This window comes from Oncorhynchus tshawytscha, linkage group LG06 (genome assembly GCF_018296145.1).
Source record: "Oncorhynchus tshawytscha isolate Ot180627B linkage group LG06, Otsh_v2.0, whole genome shotgun sequence".
Classification (NCBI taxonomy): Eukaryota; Metazoa; Chordata; class Actinopteri; order Salmoniformes; family Salmonidae; genus Oncorhynchus; species Oncorhynchus tshawytscha.
The window spans coordinates 11,939,410-11,952,806 of record NC_056434.1 but is presented as its reverse complement, the minus strand read 5'-3'; the positions used below and the strand labels follow the sequence as shown (position 1 = coordinate 11,952,806).

General features: G+C 43.0%; 1 protein-coding gene across 4 annotated transcripts in view; it reads left to right on the top strand.

Moving 5' to 3' along the window:
- Positions 1–13,035, top strand: part of LOC112246685 (E3 ubiquitin-protein ligase RNF220-like) — a 41,960-nt gene extending 28,925 nt beyond the window's left edge. For 2 of the 4 annotated variants that reach the window (XM_042322976.1, XM_042322975.1), the window contains exons 10-16: positions 406–508; positions 657–734; positions 856–911; positions 1,634–1,724; positions 10,159–10,258; positions 10,970–11,044; positions 11,274–11,963. In XM_042322976.1, the coding sequence (XP_042178910.1) occupies positions 406–508; positions 657–734; positions 856–911; positions 1,634–1,724; positions 10,159–10,258; positions 10,970–11,044; positions 11,274–11,345 (575 nt within the window). In that variant the 3' untranslated portion in view covers positions 11,346–11,963. Of the gene's footprint in view, positions 1–405; positions 509–656; positions 735–855; positions 912–1,633; positions 1,725–5,484; positions 6,472–10,158; positions 10,259–10,969; positions 11,045–11,273; positions 11,964–12,994 lie in introns of those variants that run through there. The other 2 variants (XM_042322977.1, XM_042322978.1) reach the window with 2 other exon arrangements.
- Positions 13,036–13,397: the final 362 nt, after the last annotated feature.

Here is a 13,397-nt window from a genome sequence, read left to right as displayed (position 1 = left end):
ATCTTATTTTCTTCCAACCAGGATGTCTGGAAAACCTGGGAATTTGGAGAAAGTTAAGGGAATTTTTCAACCCTTGAAAGGGAGACATATGGTACATGTCAAGCCAAACAATGACAATGAGTGACAATGAGTTGGCTTGACAGCATAGGTGACACGAATCACTCCACACATTTGGAAGTGTCACCTTTCAATGGCCTCAGATTAGCAAAAAAAAGTCTCACCTCTCAAAGGCCTTAAACATCTGCCCTTAACACTCGATAGTCAGTTAACACTGCCCACTATGTGAGAATGTTCTAGGTGAGAGTGAAGGTATGGGGAGAGTGAAGGTATGGGGAGAGTGAAGGTATGGGGAGAGTGAAGGTATATTGAATGAATATAAGTCACAAAGTGTTATGACGTCCTCAGGGTCGGTGTTTGTGAGCAGCAGCACATCTAAGGAAGGCCGTGGTGACAGTGACGCTGACCTGGACGTGGATGGAGATGACACTCTGCAGTATGGAAGAGTACAGTATCCTTTAAAACATATCAGATTTTATAAGATCTAATCATGAATCCTATGTTCTCCACATCATTGTAAGGATCCACCAATATGGCAGTACTATATAATTGTACATGGTTGCATGCAGTCCTTATGTTTCCTTAACATGGTGATCCAGATGTACGGAGGCAGACATCCCCTGTTCAGGGAAGGATCCTGGGGAGGTGGGGGAAACACTGAGGGGGGCGGTTTTAAAGTACGAACCACACCCTGTAGTCCCATGGCCTGTTTCTGTGTTCCATCACTACACAACAAATCGTCATGCCTGTGTGGTTAGCAATGTCTGCATTAACTGTGTCATTGGTTTTGTTTCTCAGTGGTGGTACACTGTCCAACAGAGTAACTCTGGAACATTCCAAATGGACAAATGAGGGTGAGAACAGCTACTGAGTTTTAATTAATTAATATTTAGTACCTATAATATATTTTTTGGGGTGCTTATATTTGTCCAATCTGCGACACCTTGAGACACCCTACAACAGGGGTTCCCAAACTTTTTCCCTCAAGGCATTGGGGAACATCCCGCGCCCCATGTCTATTTCTATAGTCACAAGCACTGTTCATGACAAAAATGGTTCACACCTCTCTTGTTGGCGACAGACAGTTTTGCAGTTATAAAGCTTATTTCCTGCAATTCTATACATTTTTGTCATGAGGTGCAGATACAATTTTGCAATTTTGAAGCACATTTTCTTGCAAATCTATACATTTTGCCATGTCTAATGTTTATTCATGTCATATTTGAGTGACTCAAACATTACAACAAAATCTAAGGCTAACGAACTAAAGAAACATAAACTGACTTCGACTATTTGATCTGGACATTTCTGACAAGTTATACATAGTTCTCTGATGATACACTACCCACATTTTGAAATGACACCTTGTGCATTCTACCATTACAACTTTGAAGAGTAAGTTGAAAGCCAGACTGAGTGCCCTACGACATCCTTGTCAGCTCGGGGATTCAAACCAGCAACCTTTTTGGTTATTTGTCCAATGCTCCAACCGCTAGGCTACCTGCCGCCATACTTCATTAATTGGATATTAAGAGTGGATGTCCTGATCTAAAATTATAGTCCTCTTTTGCTACAGGAAGTCCATCCACTAGCAACGGAGAGAGCAACAAACTGGATAACAGCATAGCCTCCCTACACAGGACCTGTAAAAATAGTGACATTGATATGTAAGTTCTGAATTAAATGTTGAAAATGTTCTACATTACCATTGACTTCATGATACTGTAAACCTTTCCAAAAATATAATTGAAAATGTGTTTTCGCATATTATTCCTCTTAATCAAACAGTTTTTTTTTTACATGGACATTGGATACATTGGATATAATATACTGTAAGACAAGTACTGGAAACAATGGAACACTATGAAAACTCTTGGAAACCAGGCCTGGTACTCATAACTGACTTTGAAAACGTTGAAAACATCCTGTTTCCATTGATCAACCTTGAAATGTTTCTACAACTTGATTGGAGTCCACCTGTGGTAAATTCATTTGATTGGACATGATTTGGAAAGGCACAAACCTGTCCATATAAGGTCCTACGGTTGACAGTGCATGTCAGAGCAAAAACCAAGCCATGAGGTCGAAGGAATTGTCTGTAGAGCTCCGAGACAGGATTGTGTCGAGGCACAGATCTGGGGAAGGGTACCAAAAATGTCTGCAGCATAGAAGGTCCCCAAGAACACAGGGGCTCCATCATTCTTAAATGGAAGAAGTTTGGAAACACCAAGACTCTTCCTAGAGCTGGCCACCCGGCTAAACTGAGCAATCGGGGGAGAAGGGCCTTGGTCAGGGAGCTGACCAAGAACCCGATGGTTACTATGACAGAGCTCCAGAGTTCCTCTGTGAAGATGGGAGAGCCTTCCAGATGGACAACCATCTCTGCAGCACTCCACCAGGTCAGGCCTTCATGGTAGAGTTCCGAGACGGAAGCCACTCCTCAGTAAAAGGCACATGACAGCCGGCTTGGTGTTTGCCAAAAGGCACCTAAACGACTCCCAGACTATGTAAAACAAGATTTTCTGGTCTGATGAAACCAAGATTGAACTCTTTGGCTTGAATGCCAAGCATCACATCTGGAGGAAACCTGGCACCACCCCTATGGTGAAGCATGGTGGTGTCAGCATCATGCTGTGGGGATGATTTTCGGTTTCAGGGAGACTAGTCAGGATCGAGGGAAAGATGAACGGAACAAAGTCCACAGAGTTCCTTGATGAAAACCTGCTCCAGAGCGCTCAGGACCTCAGACTGGGGCAAAGGTTCACCTTCCAACAGGATAACGATCCTAAGCACACAGCCAAGACAATGCCGGAGTGGCTTCGGGACAAGTCTCGGAGTGTCCTTGAGTGGCCCAGCCAGAGTCCGGACTTGAACCCGATCGAGCATCTCTGGAGAGACCTGAAAATGGCTGTGCAGCGACGCTCCCCATCCAACCTGAAAGAGCTTGAGAAGATCTGCAGAGAAGAATGGGAGAAACTCCCCAAATACAGGTGTGCCAAGCTTGTAGTGTCATACACAAGAAGATTTGAGGTTGTAATCGCTGCCAAAGGTGCTTCAACAAAGTACTGAGTAAAGGGTCTGAATATTTATGCATTACCATTGACTTCATGATACTGTAAACCTTTCCAAAAATATAATTGAAAATGTGTTTTCGCATATTATTCCTCTTAATCAAACAGTTTTTTTTTTACATGGACATTGGATACATTGGATATAATATACTGTAAGACAAGTACTGGAAACAATGGAACACTATGAAAACTCTTGGAAACCAGGCCTGGTACTCATAACTGACTTTGAAAACGTTTTTGATAAAGTATGACTGGAATTTATATATAATGCCCCGAATATTTCAATTTTGGAGAATCAATGGGTTAAAGTTAAGTATAGTAACCCTGGGTGTAAAATACTAAATAATGAATACATCTCAGAAAGTATTAAACTGTCAAGAGGAGTAAAACAAGGTTGTCCACTATCGGCATATCTATTTATTATTGCCATCTAAATGTTAGCTGTTAAAATCCGATCCAACAATAATATCAAGGGGCTAGAAATCCAGGGCTTAAAAACAAAGGTGTCATTGGACGCTGATGATTCATGTTTTCTTTAAATCCACAATTTGGATCCTTCCACAGCCTCATGGAGGATCTAGATCCTTTTTCTAACCTCTGGATTACAACCACATTATGATAAATGTACACCCTTTATTACGTGTTGGATCCTTCCACAGCCTCATGGAGGATCTAGATCCTTTTTCTAACCTCTGGATTACAACCACATTATGATAAATGTACACCCTTTATTACGTGTTGGATCCTTCCACAGCCTCATGGAGGATCTAGATCCTTTTTCTAACCTCTGGATTACAACCACATTATGATAAATGTACACCCTTTATTACGTGTTGGATCCTTCCACAGCCTCATGGAGGATCTAGATCCTTTTTCTAACCTCTGGATTACAACCACATTATGATAAATGTACACCCTTTATTACGTGTTGGATCCTTCCACAGCCTCATGGAGGATCTAGATCCTTTTTCTAACCTCTGGATTACAACCACATTATGATAAATGTACACCCTTTATTATGTGTTGGATCCTTCCACAGCCTCATGGAGGATCTAGATCCTTTTTCTAACCTCTGGATTACAACCACATTATGATAAATGTACACCCTTTATTATGTGTTGGATCCTTCCACAGCCTCATGGAGGATCTAGATCCTTTTTCTAACCTCTGGATTACAACCAAATGACGTGTACTACTTACTATATTACGTATTGGATCATAAAAAAAATACATATTTTACATAACCGTGTAGTTTACCAATGAAATGGTCTGACGGTGATGTGGACGTATTCAGTATTCATATCCCGGAAGAAAGAAAGGATCTCACTACTGTAAATGTGAATAGACAGTTTGCAAAAATAGAGAACATCTTTCTAACATTGAAAGGAAAATGCCTGTCTATTTGTGAAAAAAATCGCCCTGATTAACTCTTTAGTCATATCCCAGTTTACCCATTTGCTTACGGCCATGCCTACACCTAGCGACCTGGTTTTTTAAATTATATGAGCAACAATTATTCAATTTTATTTGGAACGGCAAGCCAGACAAAATTTAACGGGCCTATTTATATAATGAAGATGAATTCGGAGGGCAGAAATGATTAAATATTAAAGCATTAAACCTCTTACTAAAGGCTTCAGTCATACAAAAGTTATACTTAAATCCAAACTAATTGCAGAATGTTCAGAATCAAAATGATTCACCTTGCTGAATATAGGTTTCTCTTGTTTTGGTATGTTTGTTTTATTGCTGTTATTGGTCTGTTTAATTGTGTCGTATGCTTAATCTAGTTCTGATCACATACGCTGTGCAGTTTTATAGTATTATTAATAAGAATGTCTCACACCATATTCAAGAATGGCCTTTTTCCCTTTATTCAGATTACTACCTCTCACTTTTGGTGATTTGAAAATGGAACCATCTCCAAAATATTGCTATTTTTAACACAAGCCATAGAAAGTTGGTTGCAGTTTCAATTTTAATCCAACAGAAAAGACAGAACAGATAATACAACAAATATTATGGTTAAAGTCAAATATACTAATTGATCAAAAAAATATGTATTTGGGGGAGAAAAAAAAAAGTATAATCTTTGTAAATGATATCATAAATATGACTGGTGGAGTTACATCACACATTCAGCTAATACAAATATATGGAAATGTCTGCTCTACCCAAAATTACAACCAACAGCATTACTGCAAAAATGGAAGATGCAAGTGGAAGGGGGAAAAAGTAAGGAACTTGTCTGTCGGCCCTGCATTAAAGACCAAAATTGTTTAAAGAAATTTGTGATGAATAAAAAAGTATCCCGGTTTCATGTAAGGACCAACACATTTACATCTGTGCCATATAGATTGCAAAAAAGTTGAAGAGATTTCCCAACTAATCCATGGCACCTGGCACTGATTCCATGGCACCGATTCCATGGCACCTGGCACTGATTCCATGGCACTGATTCCATGGCACTGATTCCATGGCACTGATTCCATGGCACCTGGCACTGATTCCATGGCACCTGGCACTGATTCCATGGCACCAGGCACTGATTCCATGGCACCAGGCACTGATTCCATGGCACCAGGCACTGATTCCATGGCACCAGGCACTGATTCCATGGCACCAGGCACTGATTCCATGGCACCTGGCACTGATTCCATGGCACCAGGCACTGATTCCATGGCACTGATTCCATGGCACTGATTCCATGGCACCTGGCACTGATTCCATGGCACCTGGCACTGATTCCATGGCACCAGGCACTGATTCCATGGCACCTGGCACTGATTCCATGGCACCAGGCACTGATTCCATGGCACTGATTCCATGGCACCTGGCACTGATTCCATGGCACCTGGCACTGATTCCATGGCACCTGGCACTGATTCCATGGCACCAGGCACTGATTCCATGGCACTGATTCCATGGCACATGGCACTGATTCCATGGCACATGGTTTATGAACTGATATATGTTAAACAACGCCAGATTCAAAACGTAGATGTTTTCAATTAAAATGATTATACAAAATTCTTGCAACCAGTAGAATGTTATATATTATGGGGGATACAACCATCCTGCTCTGCCGATTTTGCTGCAAAGAGACAGAATCATTAGAGAATTTGTTTGGGGACTGTCCTTATGTAGCTTTTTTTGGTCGCAGGTCCAGCAATGGCTGAAGAATTACAAAATGCACTGCTGGGTGATTTGAAATGTCATAGTCAATCAATAAAATAATAATACTTTAAGAAAATGTTGTATCTTTTAATTTACAATCTGTAGAAAACTATGAGAATGGAAAGGTTCAGAACATCACAGCACAGTTAAAAAATATATGGCAAAAATATATGTACAAATGGATGGTGTTAAGAGATTGATGGGAGGGTTTGAGTGGAGCTGAAGGGTAGGACTAAAAACAACAAAATAAAATAAGATCCATTTTTTTTGTCACATGCACCGAATACATCAGGTGTAGAAAAAATTGCTTTTTCTTGCAACTCTGCCTAGAAGGCCAGCATTTGGAGGACTTTGGAGGAGATTTTGGACGGCAAAGGACCCTGGGAACAGCCAGGGGAGTATCGCCGCCCCAAAGCAGAGCTGGAGGCAGCGAAAGCAGAGAGGCGGCATTATGAGGAGCTATCAGGGCAGAGCGGCTGGAAGCCCGAGAGGCAGCTCCAAAAATTTCTTGGGGGTTGGCACATGGGGAGTGTGGCGAAGCCAGGTAGGAGACCTGCGGCAACTTCCCGTGCTTACCGGAGAGCGAGAGGGCCCGGGCAGGTACCGTGTTATGCGGTGGAACGCACAGTTTCCCCAGTGCGTGTGCATAGCCCGGTGCGGTACATTCCAGCTCCTCGTATCGGCCGGGCTAGAGTGGGCATCGAGCCAGGTGCCATGAAGCCGGCTCTACACATCTGGTCTCCAGTGCGTCTCCTTGTGCCGGCGTACATGGCACCAGCCTTACGCATGGTGTCCCCGGTTCGCCAGGACAGCCCAGTGCGGGCTATTCCACCTCGCTGCACTGGCCTGGCTACCGGGAGCATTCAACCAGGTAAGGTTGGGCAGGCTCGGTGCTCAAGAGCTCCAGTGTGCCTGCACGGTCCGGTCTATCCAGTGCCACCTCCACGCACCAGCCCTCCGGTGGCAGCCCCCCACACCAGGCTGTCTCCCTGTCTTCTGCCTACAGGTGCTCCCGCCTGTCCAGTGCTGCCAGAGCCTTCCTCCTGCCCTGAGCCGCCGGAGTCTCCCGTCTGTCCTGAGCCGCCGGAGTCTCCCGTCTGTCCTGAGCCGCCGGAGTCTCCCGTCTGTCCTGAGCCGCCGGAGTCTCCCGTCTGTCCTGAGCCGCCGGAGTCTCCCGTCTGTCCTGAGCCGCCGGAGTCTCCCGTCTATCCTGAGCCGCCGGAGTCGCCCGTCTGTCCGGAGCCGCCTGTCTGTTTTATTGCTTCTTTAACCAGTACAACAGATTTCAGCTGTGCTAACATAATGGCAAAAGGGTTTTCTAATGATCAATTAGCCTTTTAAAATGATAAACTTTGATTAGCTAACACAACATGCCATTGGAACACAGGAGTGATGGTTGCTAACAATGGGCCTCTGGTACACCTATGTAAATATTCCATAAGAAATCTGCTGTCTCCACCTACAATAGTCATTTACAACATTAACAATGTCTACATTGTATTTCTGATCAATTTTATGATATTTTAATCACCACAAACGCACTTTTCTTTCAAAAACGAGGACATTTCTAAGTGACCCCAAACTTTTGAATGGTAGTATATATACACAGTGCATTCAGTAAATATTGAGACCCCTTAACCATTTTCCACATTTTGTTACAGTTCAGGTCCATCCTGTTTCCATTGATCAACCTTGAAATGTTTCTACAACTTGATTGGAGTCCACCTGTGGTAAATTCATTTGATTGGACATGATTTGGAAAGGCACAAACCTGTCCATATAAGGTCCTACGGTTGACAGTGCATGTCAGAGCAAAAACCAAGCCATGAGGTCGAAGGAATTGTCTGTAGAGCTCCGAGACAGGATTGTGTCGAGGCACAGATCTGGGGAAGGGTACCAAAAAATGTCTGCAGCATAGAAGGTCCCCAAGAACACAGGGGCTCCATCATTCTTAAATGGAAGAAGTTTGGAAACACCAAGACTCTTCCTAGAGCTGGCCACCCGGCCAAACTGAGCAATCGGGGGAGAAGGGCCTTGGTCAGGGAGCTGACCAAGAACCCGATGGTTACTATGACAGAGCTCCAGAGTTCCTCTGTGAAGATGGGAGAGCCTTCCAGATGGACAACCATCTCTGCAGCACTCCACCAGGTCAGGCCTTCATGGTAGAGTTCCGAGACGGAAGCCACTCCTCAGTAAAAGGCACATGACAGCCGGCTTGGTGTTTGCCAAAAGGTACCTAAACGACTCCCAGACTATGTAAAACAAGATTTTCTGGTCTGATGAAACCAAGATTGAACTCTTTGGCTTGAATGCCAAGCATCACATCTGGAGGAAACCTGGCACCACCCCTATGGTGAAGCATGGTGGTGTCAGCATCATGCTGTGGGGATGATTTTCGGTTTCAGGGAGACTAGTCAGGATCGAGGGAAGATGAACGGAACAAAGTCCACAGAGTTCCTTGATGAAAACCTGCTCCAGAGCGCTCAGGACCTCAGACTGGGGCAAAGGTTCACCTTCCAACAGGATAACGATCCTAAGCACACAGCCAAGACAATGCCGGAGTGGCTTCGGGACAAGTCTCGGAGTGTCCTTGAGTGGCCCAGCCAGAGTCCGGACTTGAACCCGATCGAGCATCTCTGGAGAGACCTGAAAATGGCTGTGCAGCGACGCTCCCCATCCAACCTGAAAGAGCTTGAGAAGATCTGCAGAGAAGAATGGGAGAAACTCCCCAAATACAGGTGTGCCAAGCTTGTAGTGTCATACACAAGAAGATTTGAGGTTGTAATCGCTGCCAAAGGTGCTTCAACAAAGTACTGAGTAAAGGGTCTGAATATTTATGCTAATCTGATATTTCAGTTTACATTTTTTATAAATTTGCACAAATTTATAGAAACATGTTTTTGCTTTGTCATTATGGGGTATTACGTGTAGATTAATGAAGAAAAATAAAACTATTTAATCCATTTTAGAATAAGGCTATAACGTCGATTAATGAAGAAAAATAAAACTATTTAATCCATTTTAGAATAAGGCTAGAACGTAACAGAACGTGGAAAAAGTCAAGGTGTCTGAATACTTTCTGAATGCACTCTATACATATATTTACAAAAAAGCTCAGCTATATATTTATTTTAATTATGTGACCCAGGTCTCTTTTGCATATGTGTCCTGTATATGCAACATAATATACACATTATACACAAACTATCATGGGAAGCACAAGTAAGACATAACAAATCACCCAGCAAAACCGTTACAATCCTCCTAAAAGAAGTCCCCAATCAATACTTGAAATTGCCGTAACGGCACCAGAACATCAAGATTAAATGTATTTAGAACTTTGGTCCAGCAATATCCTGAATTAAAACTCGAATCAGATTTACCTAGCACGGTGGAGACCCTGGAAACCTCAAGAGTTAACCAATGAACGAGTTAGGCATAAGTCCTGCTCAACTCAGACAGGACGACTCTTTATGCCTGTGGTGAGCCTGTGGTGTGGCTGCGGTGTGCCTGTGGTGTGGCTGCGTTGTGCCTGTGGTGAGCCTGTAGTGAGCCCGTAGTGAGCCTGTGGTGTGCCTGTGGTGTGCCTGTAGTGAGCCTGTGGTGTGTGGGGTTACTTGCCCTCCACTCTCTCAGCTCACCTTCCTCTTCCAATGATGAATGAGACAGTGGATGCTGCCTATGTGAGTACAGTTAAATGTCATGCTCCATGTCCATGTTGGCCAACAAATCATTTAATCTGTCTTTGATTTATGATTAACTCTCTGGCATCTTCTTCTCCTGTCCCCCTCACTCCCCTCCTGTGTGTGTGTGTGTGTGTGTGTGTGTGTGTGTGTGTGGTGCATATGTTCAGGGTCTCTGGGCTGACGACGTTGGATTCACTAAGAAGTCGTATACGGGACCTAGAGAAGCAGCTGTCCAGAGGAGACCGACACAACTGTCTTATCTGTAGGGTGAGTGTATAGCCTGAGTCCCAGTCTGTTTGTGCTGTCATGCCAACTCCTTTTCATTGTTTACCTTGACAATGAGCAATGGAGTTGGGAAGAACTCTAACAGGTCTGGTACTGGGCTAGTGAGTATAGATAGTTGCACGGGAATCAAGCTAATTCAATAGAAATACTGCAGTGTATCCTTTAAGAATTTTACATTATTATCCAGAGTGTCTTATAGTAGAGACTGGACACATACTGTTGTGCTGGTCCCCCATGGGAATCAAAACCACAACCCTGGTGTTGCAAGTGCCATGCTGTACCAGTTGAGCCACACAGAACCTTTTCATTCAACCTATCAATAAGCATAGTTATGAATAGTTGAATTTCAGTATGGGTAAAACGAAGCCCCAAAGCAAACAAATAGAAACATTTTGAACATTTGATTAAATCTGGCCTGTTGCGGAATGTCCCACAGCTAGGTATCATAGGTCTCCTAGGTCCTTGTCTCACCTATCCTCTCCAGCTGCACTGACACAGCAGATACAGGCACTTAGCACCATCTAGTGACAACAGACTTTCATGCAATCGATACATTTAACACACAATGTGGAATCTGTTTCACTGTGTGTTGCTGCATGAGGCCCTATAATGTCATCCATATGGGTCGTTTTTCATTCTTTACATCTTCTGTCTCCACCCCCCCCCTCCCCTCTCTTTTCTCGCTCTCTGTAGGACACTTACACAACACCCCTCACCTCCATCCAGTGCTGGCATGCCCACTGTGAGGAGTGTTGGCTCCGCACTCTGGTAAGATGTTTGTCAAATAATGCTATAAAGCTATAATACACATGACTCTATTGTATTTTTATCACATTAACCCTGCTTTCTTCCCACATTTCCCTCAGGGGACAATAAAGTTTGACTGATTGTTACAGCCCATTAGATTTTTTCATACAACACAATGTAATGCGCACAAATTTCATACAGATGTTTGTTGAGCCCAAAGCAGTCTCAAATTGCAGTGTTTATGTCCTAGGGGGCTAAGAAGCTGTGTCCACAATGTAACACCATCACTTCTCCTGGGGACCTGAGACAGGTATTTTTGTGACTGGGCAGGGCCAGAGAAGCACAGACCCCTGAGGGGGCAGGACATCTGAAGTATTAACCTTTGAAGGGGACGTAAGGACAGCTGGCCTGTCAGAGATTACCCTCATCTTTGCACCTTAACCTGCCCTCTAACCCCCCCTCCCAAACCAAGTATGGGGCCACCCCATGACAAAATGGCACCCATGACTGGGTATTGCACAATGATTAGTCTTCATGTCATTTGACCTTTTAGGTTTGACATTTGACCTTTGCTTTGCCCACCTAGATAGCATTAATTTGTATCAAGCTCACCTCATCATTTAGTGAGCCATTTCTAAGAGGAGGACTCTGTGCTCAATCCATTACAATTCATATCTAAATGACAAGAACTAGTCATCTTAGTGCTCAGGCACTGAATAATTATTGAAAATGGCTTTAGATCAAAACAAGGTTGAGATACTCTTTGGACTCTAAACTATAAGCGGTATACACTTTTGAAAATAATAGTGGTCTGTTTTTATCAAAAGAAAGCACATGTAAATAGTTTTGTGTATGTTTGAAATTATGTGCAGTACCTGTAAAAAGTTTGGCCATGCCTACTCAGTCAAGGGTTTTTCTTGATTTTTACTATTTTCTACATTGTAGAATAATAGTGAAGACATCGAAACAATGAAATGACACATATGGAATCATGTAGTAACCAAACAAATCAAAATATATTTTATATTTGAGATTCTTCAAAGTAGCCACCCTTTGCCTTGATGACAGCTTTGCAGACTATTGGCATTCACTCAACCAGCTTCTTGAGGTAGTCACCTGGAATGCATTTCAATTAACATGTGTGCCTTGTTCAAAGTTCATTTGTGGAATTTCTTTCCTTCTTAATACGTTTGAGCCAATCGTTTGTGTTGTGACAAGATACGGATGGTATATAGAATATAGCCCCATTTGGTAAAATACCAAGTCCATATTATGGCAAGAACAGCTCAAATAAGCAAATAGAAACAACAGTCCATCATTACTTTAAGACATGAAGGTCAGTCAATCCGGAAAATGTCAAGAACTTAGAAAATTTCTTCAAGTGCAGTCGCAAAAACCATCAAGCACTATGATGAAACTGGCTCTTATGAGGACCGCCACAGGAAAGGAAGACGCAGAGTTACCTCTGCAGCAGAGGATACGTTCATTAGAGGTACCAGCCTCAGAAATTGCAGCCCAAATAAATGCTCAAGTAACAGACATCTCAACATCAACTATTCAGAGGATACTACATGCATCAGGCCTTCATTGTCAAATTGCTGCAAAGAAACCACAACTAAAGGACACAAATAAGAAGAGGAGACTTGCTTGGGCCAAGAAACATGAGCAATGGACATTAGACTGATGGAAATCTGTCCTTTGGTCTGATGTCCAAATTTGAGATTTTTGGTTCCAACCGCCGTGTCTTTGTGAGACGCAGAGTAGGTGAACGGATGATCTCTGCATGTGTAATTCCCACCATGAAGCATGGAGGAGGAGGTGTGATTGTGTAGGGGAGCTTTGCTGGTGACACTGTCTGTGATTTATTTAGAATTCAAGGTATACTTAACCAGCATGGCTACCACAGCATTCTGCAGCGATACGCCATCCCATCTGGTTTGCGCTTAGGACTCTCATTTGTTTTTTCAACAGGACAATGATCCAACACACCTCCAGGCCGTGTAAGGGCTATTTGACCAATAAGGAGAGTGATGGAGTGCTGCATCAGATGACCTGGCCTCCACAATCACCCAACCTCAACCCAATAGAGATTGTTTGGGTTGAGTTGGACCGCGGAGTGAAGGAAAAGCAGCCAACAAGTGCTCAGCATATGTGGGAATTCCTTCAAGACTGTTGGAAAAGTATTCCAGGTGAAGCTGGTTGAGAGAATGCCAAGAGGGTGCAAAGCTGTCATCAAGGCAAAGGCTGGTTACTTTGAAGAATCTAAAATATATTTAGATTTGTTTAACACTTTTTTGCTTACTACATGATTCCATATGTGTTATTTCATAGTTTTGATGTCTTCATTATTATTTTACAATGTAGAAAATAGTAA